The sequence below is a fragment of the Plutella xylostella genome, chromosome 6, assembly GCF_932276165.1.
Source record: "Plutella xylostella chromosome 6, ilPluXylo3.1, whole genome shotgun sequence".
Classification (NCBI taxonomy): Eukaryota; Metazoa; Arthropoda; class Insecta; order Lepidoptera; family Plutellidae; genus Plutella; species Plutella xylostella.
The window spans coordinates 1,330,821-1,346,319 of record NC_063986.1 but is presented as its reverse complement, the minus strand read 5'-3'; the positions used below and the strand labels follow the sequence as shown (position 1 = coordinate 1,346,319).

The window sequence follows — 15,499 nt, the reverse complement described above, 5'->3', positions numbered from 1 at the left end:
TCTCTGCGACGTGCGCCAGCCAGGCTGCTCACACAATTGCTAATGTATTTTCAGCACGAAGTTCGTCCGCATTTGTCTGGCTTTGCTTATCATACAGCAACTTTTTTGCCGCTAACTTTCAATCATATTCTCGTGTAAGATTTCCCAGAAGCAAATTCTGGTGGTTAGGCTTCCTTTGTACAAAAGTTCGGCACTGCTGGAATAATTGAATACGCCTTCGGAATGTTACATGCAGCCGCAGCCTGAACTCGGCATTCAGACGAACATTTGTTTCACATTCGGCGATTTGAGATTCCACTGTTCGTGAATAGTTAGTGTTTACATAGAACTTGTGTAAAACTTGATCAAATATTCCGGAATCAGTTTCTCTGCAGCAACTTACTTAGCGCTGCGGTGTTTGTGCCCGGCGTTCCGCGTCTGCGAAACTTTGCTCATTGTCCGTTATTGCTCGGTCATGTACCGAAATGTTATTCATTATTACCTTTCACGCTGTTTATTCCCTCCATCTTTCCACGAGCAACTGATGCAATACCGAAACTTTCCACCGCCTTTAACTTTTCAGTTTTTCACTAGACGCGTAGTTTTAGACGCTCAAGCTGTTATTACTCTCAAAGTTCAAGTGATGGAGTCTCGAAAGTGTTCCTCCGTGCTATTAATTTCAATCCCAAGAACCCGGTTCTAAAAGTGTCTATAAACAAGTGAGTGCGGAAATTTAAACCAGTGTTTGGTGCGGATGAGAGGATGGTCGCGCGGGCGCGTTAGCGCGCGGAGGCAGGGTGTCGGGGCGCGAGCGCGAGCCGTGGGCGCACGACCACCGCCATGTGACGTGCGGGCGGCGCTGCGCCTGCTGCGGGGCGCCGCGATGCGCTGACATGGACGAGGGCTACTGGCGCGGCGCGTGCTCCTCGCTGTCGCTGCACGACGCGCACGGCAGCGCGAGCCAGCTGTGCGCGCGCCACGCCCCCCAGGCCCACGCCCACGCCCACGCGCGTCCACGCGTGCAGCACGTGCACCACCACGCGTGCCCCGTGCACAGCCCGTTCAGACAGCCCACGCCCGAGTACTGCGCCGCACATGCTCAGGTAACACACAGTGCTAGATGGGTCATGATCTTGTTTTTCCACAGTGTTTATGTATTTGTTTAGGTAAGGTACTATGTCAGTTATCCAACACGAATATTGCAAGCTCTGTCTAGTTTCGGGTTGGATGATGTGCGTGAGATTAGCCGAAATATATTAAAAAACCTTATAAGCCTTCAAGGGCACCTATTCTACATTCCAAGTACTAACTTACGAGAAAAAATTAAGTCGTTAATTAGTCACGAGAAGACTTGTCGTGTTCTATTCTACGCTGACATATCAAAGTCATGTTTTGCAGCAATGCTGTGCCAACAACTCATAGCGACTGCGACAGCTGGTTGAATTAATAGCTCTGGAAAGCTGTAAAATTCATGCATGGCATGAGTTCGTACACTTTGAACAGAAATAGTATTTTTTTTACAAACCGTGATACTGTAGCTGATAGGTTGATGCATTCCTGATTGGAAATATCAGTTACAAAGAACTACCAGTAATGCAATCACGTTATTCTTGGTATTCCTGTCATACAACAAAAGCTTCTGCTCTGGAAATTACTGACCGCTACAAAATTGTGCACACGTATTCATGGAGCAACTTTATTCCTCTATGCGATGGTATCGGCGCTGATACTAATAGAGATGTAAGAAAATTGGAGCACATTTTCATCGCCAGACGTCCATTGTTGCTCGCTACATGTTCTTGTTTGAAAGGTCCGCGGGCCGAGCGTGGCTGAATGCCATTGAAAATGCGCTGCAGCCAAGATTGGATTCGTTCGCGTCACCAATTCGCTACATATTCATGAAAATGTAATTTTAAACAAACCGGAGGAGTCTTGCATTCTTGACTTACAGCTCCACTTGCGGACTCACACGAGCCGTGAGTGCCGTAAAAATAGACTTCCTTATTACACCCGCAGTGAGGCTGTTCTAAGTGCCTCAGTAACAGTTCTTTTTTTCCTTATTCAGTACAGAGAGAATCACTACGACTGCTTTATTCCTACCAGCGTTTTCATAAACTATTAAAGTGCCTTCCCGAAAACCTTTTTAAATTCAGCTCGTATGCGGTCCCAAGGAAGTGTGGCCGGCCAGGCTTTATGGCGAGCGCGTGTGCGCTATTTGCCAAGTCGCGCGTGTGGCGCCACCTGCTCCTGATTTATCGCCGGTCGAAAGAGCAGCGAACAGATTCTCAATGATGGCGATTTGCAATTTCCTCCCGCGATTACTTCAAGTCAGAACACTGCGCCATAAAGTGCCTCCGCACGTGAAACTCGCCAGAAATGGAGCCAAAATGCACCTGCACTGTACAGATTTTAAGCCATATTTTCTGTTACTGCGTCCGTGACGGAAATATCAAAGGAAAATTCAGCAAATTTTTGCTTAAAAGTTGCTAGTAAAAAGCTTTGAGAGTCTCTATGCTCAATACATGAAAAGTTAATTTCCTAGATACGGGAGCTTTGACGGAACTTACCACCGATATACCATTAAATCTATCGTATTTCAAAATTGGATTACGTTGGAAGGGTCAGGCTTAAATTCGTGGTCGGGAAAATTCAAGTTTGTTGGAAAAGGATTAATCGATTATTCGGACTGGCTGAGTGACAAACTTACCTTATCTTGAAGTGATCAGTCAGCTATGAGAGATAATATAATATGTAGTAGTAACCATTAGGTAAACAGCAATTAATCATTTTATTAGAATCAAAATTTCTCAACCGTAAAATCTACAGCGTTAAAAATATTTCAATCTTAAGTGATTTCAATTTAAAACTTCTCTAATATAATAATCCAACTGACCTAATAATTTCTATAAAATGTATTAAGTATAAGAAGAAAAAGATATTCTATTTTTAACCGACTTTATCGACTAAGATTTCATTAAGAATAATTTTAAGATATCGTCACCTTAAATCGTAAACCGCCCAACTCCACGCGAGCAAATTTTACAGGAGACAAAAAAAACTGTTTATTTTGTACTTCTACTTAGGATACCCCCTAATATTTTTTTGATACTAGACTAAAAAAGTGGTTGCGCATTCAATGGCGTTATGAATTAATAGTTATTTTTATCGCTTTATACATAAAATGGACTTACGATCTTTTCCCGATCTCTATGTGAATACTATTATTGGAGATAAGTGTTTTTCCTGGAAATACGAGTTTTTCGGACTTTGATTATGAAAAATATTGATCTCTTTGATGGACTTACGCTGTTCAAATATAGATAAATCTACTTACCTTTTCCTTTTACTTGAAATTTATAGTATTATTGATGTACTTAATAAAATGATTATATAATCAGCAGTCATCGTTATAAGCAGTAGAAAACATAAATCAGTACTAGGAGGCCATGGTCCCGCCGTTGCCGTTGAATCCCTGGTAAGCACGCTGTTTCCCAGGGACTAGGAACATCATCACGTTTTCTTTAATGGTGAAAAATAAAGAGTATTCTATTCTATTCTATTCTATCATCTGACGAGCAAGGAGTGACGGATCTAGAGTTGAAACAGAGCGCAAAAGACTGTTCGGTATAACATCGGGACGCGGTCTGGTATTCCATCGGGGCTAGCCCGATGGAATACCAGACCGCGTGTGAGTGCTGGCACTCAAAGCTGGTTTGTACAGAAAGTTTATCTGTCTGTTGAACAGCAGCCAGAGTGCCATTGAGGTGTCCACTGACTGAAACGAGGCCACGTTAAAGCTCCTGAAGAAAGAAAGCAGTCCTGCAGATTCTTTTTCTATGTACAGACCCATCTGCCGGCTGTAAGGGGCTGTCAAGCTTTTTAAATTGGTGACACCCCTGGATGAACGGTCATTACCTTTCGGATTGTCAGTTTGGCTTACGAAATGTACAATCAATAGTGGATACATTACGTATTAGTAGAAGTACTTCTATGTTCGTTCACTGTCGGAGCAGGATGTGAACCGCGGGGATAGTTGCGCTGGGTGTTAGATTAGACCAATGATTAGACATGGTGTACCCGTTCAAATCTATCCCTTGAGGAACCTTCAGGGCCTCTCTTGAATACCATCGGCCGATCCTACCTCCAGCAAATAGTCAGAGGTCCAACTGGTACAATAATTACCCGATAAGAGAGGGTTAATGTTCGCAGAAGGAGGTCAGTTGTGGAGTTCCACAGGGGTCGGTCTTGAACACCTCTGCAATATAACTTGGCATACAATTGACGACCGAATGGCGTAGTGGTTAGTGACCTGACTACTGAGCCGATGGTCCCGGGTTCGATTCCCGGCTGGGGCAGATATTTGTTTAAAGACAGATATTTGTACTCGGGTCTTGGGTGTTGATATTTATATTTAGTATCTGTCTATCTATGTATTTGTGTAGATATATCAGCTGTCCGACACCCATAACACAGGTTCTGCCTAGCTTGGGGTCGGATGGCCGTGTGTGAGATGTCCCCACATATTTATTTATTTATAATACTGTCCTGCAAATGAAGCTCGCAAAAGGCGTTAGCACAATTCATTCTGCTGATCTCCATCTTCAATGTGTGTCACATTGAAGATGGCTGAGAGAGCGTTCATCGAGGATGATTTATCAAAGACGATAGTGGCATGATCCACCGCCTAGGCCTTAAAACAGCGCCCCTCCTGATATCCTACAAACTCCTAATGAGCAGGGAGCCAACAGATCTGTCAGTGCGGGTTAGTGAGGTTCATATTGCTATAGAACGGCACATGTGCTACCTCAGCCGAGTCGTAGATAGTTGCTGGTCATTCAAGGAGCATTGCAAGATGTTAGTTCCTCAGAATCAAAGAGTAGCTGGTGCTCTACACGCCATGCAGTGCACGGGCTACTTTCAAATCTGAGGGCCCTCGCAAATGAGTCCATCGCATCTATACGGGTGCCGTGCAATCTACTGCCCTTCAAGGAGCACCTATCTTGTCAAGTCGAAGAGAATGACTGTGATGAGATCGGTTAGAGGATGGATGGATTCGTCAGCAACGGGTTGCAGCAGCCGTCCTGCCTTGTTTGCAAATCACCTATATTAGTATGTAGTAAAGTGCTGATTCCAACCAAAATATACAAAATATTTTGTTTGTGATATACGCGTAACTTTTAATTTAAGAGCATAATATTGCTAAAAAATAGCAAAATTTAACTATAAATTGATCAATAAGAGTGTTAAGTCAATTAATTTATTTATGTAGTAATAAAAACAAAGCCAAACACATAGTTTTATTGCAAAAATGTACGTTCACTCCCGCCTACATCGCTCGTTGTATGGGAGTAGGAGGAGTTACGAGGTTTTATTGTTTAAAAATCACGACTTAGAGTTAGGAGGAAAACGAAAACTAAATTTTCTCAGAATTCAGATTTTTTATCGATTTACGAGTAATACGAGTAGATGCGCCTTGAAAAAACGCTTCTATTGATACCAAAAAGTCATTTTCGCCAAAAAGTGGAGTTAGGCGGTTTACGATTTAAGGTGACGATATTACTTTGTTTGCCCTGGCGGCTATCAGACTTGCAAGTCTTTATTAAGTCTACTCTGCACTGAGTAAGACAGATCTTTTTAATATCCCTGCCGATATAACAGACGGGGGGTAATCTCTTAATTCTCACAGCTGCTTTTGATAAATGTGTTGCAGCTCGACCCCAGTGCGGCATCCATCTTGTCATGTCCAATCAGTGACCTCGAAACATATGCAGCTGGGGAGTACGTTGTAAGATGCTATTGGTAAATTATCATTTGCTGGGCCCTTATTGGTTGATAAAGTTTTGTAGGTATGCGTTAAGTATTTCTCTTGTTTTTACAAAGTTCTGCCTCATGGCAATACGTGAAGTTGCTGTAATCTTACTGAGTGTTTAAAATAAAGAATGTATGTGAATAGTTAGTAATATTAAACAGATATTTATAAAAATAGAAGCACGGCTATTTATAGCGTCGCGTTAACAAAGATAAAACAAAACTTTAACTTGAGCGGAGAACGCTGATAAGTAAATCTAATTTATTTCTCATTTATAAATTTTAGTAATAACGTCCCTCTCGATTCAGTCTGCTGCCACCGCGGTATAAATTGTCTCTCCAAACTAATTTCAAAGTGAATTATTACAAAATTTTTCTTAAAAGTTTATGTTTATCACGAAATGATCAGCTGAAGTTTTAAAAATTGTTTCATGTTTAACGCGTCCATAACTTAAATGATTCATTCTAGTAGTATAGGGGGGGGGGGCTATCGCGAACTTATTTTGACAACGATTTTCGGATTCAAAACGCATTGAATTTGACACTAATTACATCGTAAACGTTACTTCATTTTGACTTCGCGATAAAACTCAAAATGAAAATGCTACAAAAGGAAACACTGCAAACTTAATATTAAAAGAACTCTGAGTCAGTTACGAGAAGGTACAAGTACTTATGTACCTACCTATGTTTGTAACAAATATTATTTTATGCTACATTTTCCATGAATAAATAAAATAAAATTCTGAAATCCATGAAATACCTATAATATTCTATGATATAACCTGGTATGACCAAGATATTACATAGGATGCCACCGGCTCTCGCCGCGTCTACCTATACATTTTCCTTAGCCTGAAAGGTGGAATTACCATTTGCGGGCGCAGGCAGGTTGCGTGTCGTTTCGATCGCGCGGTCGCCGCGGAGGCAACGTTCAATGAAGAAATTGGATCCGAGATTTGGACTGCCTGTTGCATACATTACGATGCTCGATGGAATATTACTTTCGTATTGAATTTCGTGAACGAGCTTTGTTCGCGGTATCGTTTTCTGACGGTACGCGTTACCGATTCATTTCAATCAACTCTGGAGAATTTTTACCGTCTTCGAAAAAAGGATGAGGTGCTCTTTTCACCCGTATGTATGTTTTAGTCAGTCAAAATCATCCGGTGAGTCACATAGACTTGTCCAAGTATTTATATTTATTAACTTCTGCATTTAATAATCATTTATTTTTCTCTAATTCTATTGTTCATCTTAAATTATGACGAATAAGTCGTCTCAGGAATTAGAGGATTCCTGTAGCAAACTAGAGTATACTTTAATAAGAACTTATGTTATGATTTTTCATCACAAGTTCAGTTCAGCCAATACCACTATAGAACCTATTATTTATAAGAAAAATACCCATAGATCTACGATGCAACAGACACAACTGCCGTTTTTTTTACACCTGCGGTTGAAAATAATCCGTAATGAGTTCCAGTTTCGGTGTAGTAACGCCCCGTGTGTGCACAGCGGGCATGTGACAACCGCTGGGGAAATCAAAACTGCCGGCGCGCTGCTAATGTACTTTTAACCTTATTTTTAATTCGTTTTACGGGATTTGCTGTCGTCGCGTCGGTGTTGTTTGGAATCCCGTTTTGAATGTTTTGCGGCGGGGGTTGTAAAGATTTTTAACCGACTTCGAAAAAGAGGGAGGTACTTTTAGCTTTGAAAATCTTAAAGAATGGGAGCTTTTATGCGATGTTATGATTTTAGTGCAACGATTTATAGAGTCGTGTTAAGGGTAACGGCGCTCAGAAACTTCATTTTCGTTAGTTCGACTGGCTTTTGAATAAATAAGAAGAAAGTTATATCAAGAATATATCATTTTCATATTTTATAAACATTATAAAGATTTGTTGTTTTTTATATCTTACGCTGTTTTCTAGATGGCCTATTTGTAGCAATCCTTGAAATAACATTTTATTGTTTTCACCTTGAATACTAATCCGTCTTAATACTTAGAGTTTCGTAAATTAAATTAAGCTTCAACAGGCTCAGTTTATTTTCAGTATTAGCAATAACGAAAGCTTAGCAGGTTCTGAAAATAATAAACAGATCTGACCTTAAAGTTAAGTAAAAATTATAGTTGTAGCGATGACAATATATTTTTTTAGCAATCAACCTACACTATTATTTTAAAATAGAGTTTTTCTCTTCCTCTGTGGTTATACATCCATTTTTTGAAATATCAAGTTTAATTTTAATTCTGTATCGGTTCCCAATGTGACGTTATCAGCCACAATTTGCAACAGCTATTTAAATGTAATGCTTTTCATTTGTATGCTGCTGTTTTGAATTACACTGTACTGTCAACTTAAATTCATGCATTAATAATTGGTATTATTACAATCTAGTCTGACCTTACTGTACAAAATCAAGCGCACATTCGTATAATTCAGGTTCGTAAGGGGGTTTGGTTTTTCAATACATAACGCACTAAGGTCGCTTTTTGTAAACTTAAATAATTTTACTTCTGTAAATGCTGTCCAGATTTACTTTGTTTACATACTAATCCTAAATAGTATTTACGGACAAACCACAGTGTCCGTTCCTAATTACCCAAGTTCCCCCCTAATGGGGGCTTTTGTCTCCTTCAGGCAGCGACTAAAGTGCAGGCTGAAGCTGAAATCAGAACATATGTAAAATAACTTGTGACCTACATCGGCGAAACGGGCCTATGCCTGCGCCATTAGCGAGTTAAAATCAACTAAAACGAGCTCTGGAAATATTTTATAGGTAGAAATAATAACTTAATGGACTGCCGTCCAAAGAATCTGTAAATTTGGAGTGAACGTTTCTGTTTCCTTTTTAAATGGAATTAGGTTATTTAACTATCTCGGTCCTCAACCTATAAGTAATGTTCAGATAAATTATTGCATTCTTTACACTGAGAAATCAATGTTTGAACAGGTTTGATAGATTGTCGAAAACTATAAAAGTTAACGTTTTAAAAAGAATGATTAAACTTTTGACAGACAATGCATGCAAATGACTGAAGAAAACCTAAACTTTTTTCGTTTTCGTAAATTTCAAAACAGGCTGAGTGCAGGCAGTAAAACTCACCGTCGTGTTTCCAAATTACTTGCAAATTCATAATAATAATGTTTGCAACTACATATTTCCTAACATGATAAATTAGAGTTCAAATAAACATCCACTCCCACATTTGCCTATTAATAAAACCCGTTGCTATTTCTGCATATGGAATTGAATAAATAATATTATTTACGATGATACAGCTACGCAGTTCTTCGTGAAACTAACATTTATTTTCCGCAACCTGATTCTGCTGGCATTCAGTTTTTCTCATTTACATTATTGCTGTACGGCCGCGCTGTACGCAGTACTTCTGTGATATACGACTACATAACATAATCATACCAGAGATAAGTCATGAAAATTATGAAAAATTGCCTAAGACCAAGTTACCAAAAAACTCAGACCTATGTTTATGCCCATTTCAGGTAAGGTTAAGTTATGGGGAGAGATCAAAATAAGACTCCTATTTCATGCTTGTTGTTTTATCATCTCTAGTTTATCTAGTCCTGGTGTTGCCCATGTTTACCTCCTGAGAAAGAAAAATTATATCCTTATTATTATTATGGCCTTAAGAGAAAATGGCTGCGAACTCTAACCTGAAATCTCATAGTCTGCAGTGGTCTGCTCAATGCAGCAGTGACGTAGTTACACAAGCCATGACGGTGCAAACTTCCTTATGAAATAGTGCTGGAACGTGGCATTTTTCTGGCAACCTACAATCTCAATAGCTCAAGTTCAAAATTAAAGAGAGACACTACAACTTGCTGTCAGATAAAATCGCCATGGAACCTTGCCAAGAGTACTCTTCGCCCAACATATTGCCCCGTTATTGTTACAAGCCGCCTCCGTAAATAAACTTCTTAAATCAAAGCGGACGATAAAAGTCAAATTTTAAATTTATTCTCGCCTGAAGTAGCCTTGTTGTTTTAACCCTCTAAAATTATTTCTATCACGTAAACAAGTAATTAATTATTTATGTTGGGCCAAATTAGTCGATTCGGGTCCTAGAATGTTTGCGTCTGTATAATAATTTAATTTGCTTTTATTAACCCGTGCCGCACGGTCTTTTATCTTCATTTCTGAGAATAAATTAAATTGTGCGTCATGTGTTTTACATACTGGAATATATTATTAATTTATTATCTCAAAGCTGCTCGGATTTCCGTCCCATGTGACTGTAGGTTCAAATGTTATATTATAATTTGTTGTGACTGAAAATCTCAGCTACATGCAAACAAGACCATGTATGTACCTATAGGCCTAAAAATAATTACTGCAATCGCTGTCATAATTTTTACGGATTTGAACCTAAGAAGCAGGTGTATTAACACCTTTTATCTTACAGAATCAAATGACACTGATACTATACGGAAAAATGGACAGATGGTACAAAAATACATTATGAAAATCCCATATTTTTATTATCTTCTACTGTGTGATACCTTTTACTCTTCCCTCGTCTTGAAGTAACTTGCGTCTCCACTCGGCTCACAGCCCAAGGACTGTCCTGATACAACTGTCACAATTTGCCACCAAGTTGCCGCTCGCATCTGCATCCATAAATACATCGTCCAGATTTATGCACGTGTACTTCTCAAGCAGACGAGCCGTACGTGGCTTCGTATTCTGTGGTAAGATGTGGTGGTGAAGAGATCGGATCTCGTTTTGGAGTTACGACAGTTTAGTACACACGTTAAGGCCGGTTTGTTAAGGAAAACTTGAATTCTTGATATATATACGTAACTGTCGTAAATATAACAATATGTGTATTTATTGTACACCTTTAGTTTCAATTCCAGCTCAAAGTAAATATTTTTTCATGCAATGGCATTAAAAAAAACTGTGAGTGGCACATTTTTATTTATTACCTGACGCGTGGCAATTAATACTGGTGGTAAATTCTTCTGCTACACCAATAAAATAGCCCTTATTAACTGGAATTTCATATTTTTTTTCGGTAACCTAACTGATATCAAAAGCGCACGTCATTGAACCAAACGTTACATAGACAGTAAAACTTATAGAAGTATCTTTTCCGAGAGAGGTTACAAAAATGGAATTACAGGAGCACTGAATATGGCACCTCTAGTTTCCATCTTGGTAATTAGTGACGTCAGGTTGTACGTAACATGTTACACACACACACTAACACACACACACTAACACACATACACCGTAACTCTGTTTACACGTCACGTCCTGTCACACTCACGCTTCCAACTTGAGGGTCGGATCTTCCAAGATCTTTTGATGTCAATCAAATACCTATTTGAATCAGAACCTCGTCCCAATCAGATATTCAATGTGTTTATCATACGAATAGTCGTTTAATAATTAAATTAATTAATATACTTACATGGTGGTGTAAAAGATAAGGACTCGTCCTCTCAGTAGAAAGGCCATAAGTCCAAAACAAAAGCAAATATTCAACCGGCTGATTTTGACTCTAGATATGTATATCCTTAGAGCAAGAGCACACGATGCGTTGCGGCGGCGGTGCGGCGCCGCAGCGGTGTCGCTGCGTCGTTTTACATAAAAATGTCTGTGGCGTGCACACGATGCACTCCGGCGCCGCACCGGACTTGCAACCACCAAGACGAGGCGGGGAGGGGTGCGTTGCGAAAGCATCGTGTACCTTTGCGCTTAGAGCATTGTACTCATTTCAAACGGCTATGCGGTTCGCTGCTTATCAAGTGAGTACAAATGTACTGCAAAAAGCACCTCTGACTAGCCTTGGGGCTTATTATGTATGTAATTATACCTATGTTCTTACTTAGCTAATTAAATGTTAAACTAAGTAGTCTGTGATAGGTAATGAAATGGTAATATGTAGTGGATATACCTACAACGTGGCTTTCTCTACTAGTTAACTTACTCATTAAACTACACCCACTCACGTCTCTCCTTAATACACAACACACGTTCTAAAATGGGACTAATAAAATTATAGGTTCCTTTCAAAAAGCTGCTCACTAAATCCTGCCTACGTATCTTGTTACCATTATTCCGTCCTGAAATACGAGGTCCTTTGTTTAGTTCGATCAAAAGGCGTCGCTTGTGGCCCGGTGTTTCGCGATGTCGGAAATAAATACATTTGCAATATTTGTGTCGTGACAACGCAACTGTTGATCAATTGATTTTCTTGTTGGCAGCCATTTTTGGTTTGTCTGCGTATTGATTACATTAGCTATGTTTGAACTTCACTACTATATGAAAATTATTTGATGATAAACTTCTTTTACAGGTGCGTTTACAACTATCCTGCTGCCGCTACACGGGTTAGTTATCGATGTCGATAAAGTATTTTTTTAACCGTTCCTCCAAACACAGCGCCGTATTTATGACAAATGGCGATATAGTGACGTTTTTTACGACGATAGCGAACCCGTGTACCGGCAGATGTAGCCATGTCATTAAGTAGCCTGCTGTCAACATGTCATAATAATAGTAACCATGCGTTCATTTTTACATGCGTAGTATAGTAGGGCTACAATCAGAGTTCTATTTAAATGAAATGTATTCAAAGTAATTCCTCAACCGTTACTGCATCGTTCCTCATTACCTCTCAATATGTCGCATATAATATTGTGTCTACGCATAGGAATATTCTATTGTGTGAAAGTGCAATACATCTCGCTAGACTTCGATAAGAACAATAAAAAAAAAAACAAACAATTAATCACAAGAGAAGGTGTGCCTCTTTGGAGAATGTCTAGACCTATGTCTGAAAATTGTATAATTAGAATTTTAAGTTTCCATTTTAATTGATGTAATATCCTTCTAGGAAATAAACTATCATAAACCTTAAACTGCCTTTAAAGATCGTCGGTCCAGTAGTAGAAAGCTCAGCATACGCTGTAGAGGAAACCTAGTATACAGTAAATCCCCATTATGCCTTCCACCCGCGCGTTTAGTACAACTATTTGCACGTATGTCGGCCTACTGTTTATATTCCCATTGTTCTGAGCTACAGCACTGTAGCGAGTCAGATTCTCATTCAGCCATTGTCTTTCAGTGAAACAGAATATTTCAAAATAGATACAGTTTTATGTACAGTTTATTAAAATTGTGTAAGTTAACATTTAGAAAACTTTACTCCTATAAAGTCTTTTACTAAATTAGCCTGCTACTTGCCAAAATACTTTAGCAACTATAGAAATAAAACAAAGTAATACTTGTGAATTTAAGATCTATGGACAAAACCGAATACAAATTCTCATTGGCTGGTGCGTTGCCATGGCAACGACCGATCCTTTGTCCCAGCCTCAAGCTAATTAAATAAAGAAGAAGTGATAGAGTTGCTCTCCAATCCGTTTATTTTAACGATTGCTTAGTTTGGTATCATTCAAATAAAGTTAAATTTCTTTTTCAATAGAAAGAAAGAAAGAAAGAAACATTTATTTGACACACTGAACAATAAAAACAGAAACAAAAAAGAAAAAGATAACTACAAAAAATATATATGAAAAAAACAGAAAATAATACAATATAAACAAACAAGGTTGCTGTCCAGAGCGTCAAAAAGGCACCAGCTCAGCGTGTGCTGTGGCCAGAGAGGCCACAGCGCTGGTTTTCAGCTGGCCCTTACTGTTGTGACCAATAGTGTTGGCATGTTGTAAGTGGAAACTTTTTTTGCTCGTGTGTGTACTATCAGCATCAGTTTTTGTGTCCCTGATGATGGGGTACAAACGGGTCGATGAGGCTATGCTGGCTATGTTTATTTTGTGTTATAAATAAATACTGATTACACTTTCACTTCTCTCCTTTTCTGAAACCGCCTCTTATTGATTAATTACCCAACACGCTTCCTTTGATAAATTATACTGAGGTTTTACTTCGGATCTTTTGTTTTATTACCAACTGTATTGGTAGAGTTCGGAAATTAGTGAATTTATTGCCTCAGTATTTGTATAATGTAGGTATTTAGGTACGTATATTAATTTTAATGAATTACCAACACAATTTTTTTTTCTATATCTTACATAATTATAATTCTATCAATTAGTAAAATAAAACGGATAATGTTTTGTTTTATTTTACTTTTGTAAGTACCTAAGTTCAAATTCCGGCCAAGGCAAGCTTGTTAAAAAAAAGATAAAATGCAGATTTCTTTCTTTTCAAAAATGATCTACTGCACTCTTTGAAATCAATCTCAATATTAATGGAACCCATAAAACTGAAATCCAATTTAACGGTCTCCTGTTTTTGATTGAAAGGCAAGTCTTTCGGAACACAGTGTAAGAGATAATTCTTTCGATGTTTAGGTATACAGGCTGTTGCAAAAAGGGTATACTAAGCCGAAACCTACGTGTGCAGCACGTTATATCTAAGCCCGGAAATCAAATCAGAATGCAAATAAAATCCTTAGAAACTTTGTTGGTCACGTGACCTTTTTATCATATCATGGATCACCTTTTCCTTGGGGCAGTCAGCAACTACCGCTTATCTGACTGCATTCTTATTGGAATCTATTAATCACGGTGACAAAACCTACCTAGCTCTCGTCTTTGTCACAGACACGGTAAAAATAAGATAACAAGTACCTGCTAAAGCACTTTTACCCGCCAACTTATCTTTACATCCGCCACCCGGACATTTTGCGAACTATTTTCCAAACATTTCGGCTTTTTTGTCAACACACACAACACTACAACGCAAGTTATTTCCGACACAGCTCGTCACGGAAATAAATGTACCATTTCGGGCCCCCAAAGAGCCGTTTCACTTTATTTAGGTTACATATTTGACTACGCAACATAGTCTGGTGTTTTTCGCCCGCATAAGAATTTGATGGTCAATATTTGTCTGCGGCTAAACTTTCAGGAAAACAAATTAACTATCAAAGTTAAAATGTCCTGTAATACGGAAGTAGCACTGGATTCATGGAGTAGGTTTATCAAAAACATCAAACTTTTCGATCGATTACGATATCCAAAACTTACGATCATACTTACGTAAAATTTATCGTGTTTGCTTTTCATAGCCACGTAATACCTTAGCGTAGCGTATGACCGCTATTTCATATTATAACATAAAATATACAACAAAGGCCGCATTATTCATCTGTAATCCTAACATATTGTGCTGTAATCGATAAAATATACCTACCAAAATGCCAATCTTACCTCCCAGGCTACTTAGCATAACTTGCTGAACCTAGGATCCCCAGCTTGGGATCAGCATATAGGCATTTTGTGGGTTACGCTTTGATACGCGGGCCTTGAGGGTTTGTGAAGTATGCAAATTCTGCTTCCATACGCTCGGTAACCTGTATAAACCTTATCTTATGAGGTTTTATTCATGTTTTGTGCTAGCGTGTGGGGGGTTTAGCTTTGGCCAAAGTAGGCTTAGCCAAGTTTGGCTGTGCTACTTTTAATCCTTAGTGTGTTAGTTGCAATTTGTTATAACATAATTAAGGGAAGTTGTTATTAACGCAAATCACCTTAACATTTTAACATAGCGTTCCTTGTTATCTCACAAAACTACATATTTATTTATTTAAATATAAGTACGAAAGTTCTCTAATATTAAGGCTACTCAAGAAAACAAATATTTATGTCTCCTATCCATCTATTCGTAATGTGGAAATAAAGGAGTCTATGTAAAAAAAAAACTTTCTACTCTT

The 15,499-nt window shown here is 38.7% G+C and overlaps 1 protein-coding gene across 6 annotated transcripts in view; it reads left to right on the top strand.

The window, feature by feature from the left end:
- The window catches only part of LOC105393978 (peripheral plasma membrane protein CASK), a 215,167-nt gene that overhangs the window by 30,312 nt on the left and 169,356 nt on the right, over positions 1–15,499 (top strand). The window contains exon 2 of one of the 6 annotated variants that reach the window (XM_048621581.1): positions 563–1,082. The exons of 2 other annotated variants lie outside the window; for them this stretch is intronic. In XM_048621581.1, the coding sequence (XP_048477538.1) occupies positions 873–1,082 (210 nt within the window). In that variant the 5' untranslated portion in view covers positions 563–872. Of the gene's footprint in view, positions 1–60; positions 1,083–15,499 lie in introns of those variants that run through there. 3 more of the 6 variants (XM_048621583.1, XM_048621584.1, XM_048621582.1) reach the window with 3 other exon arrangements.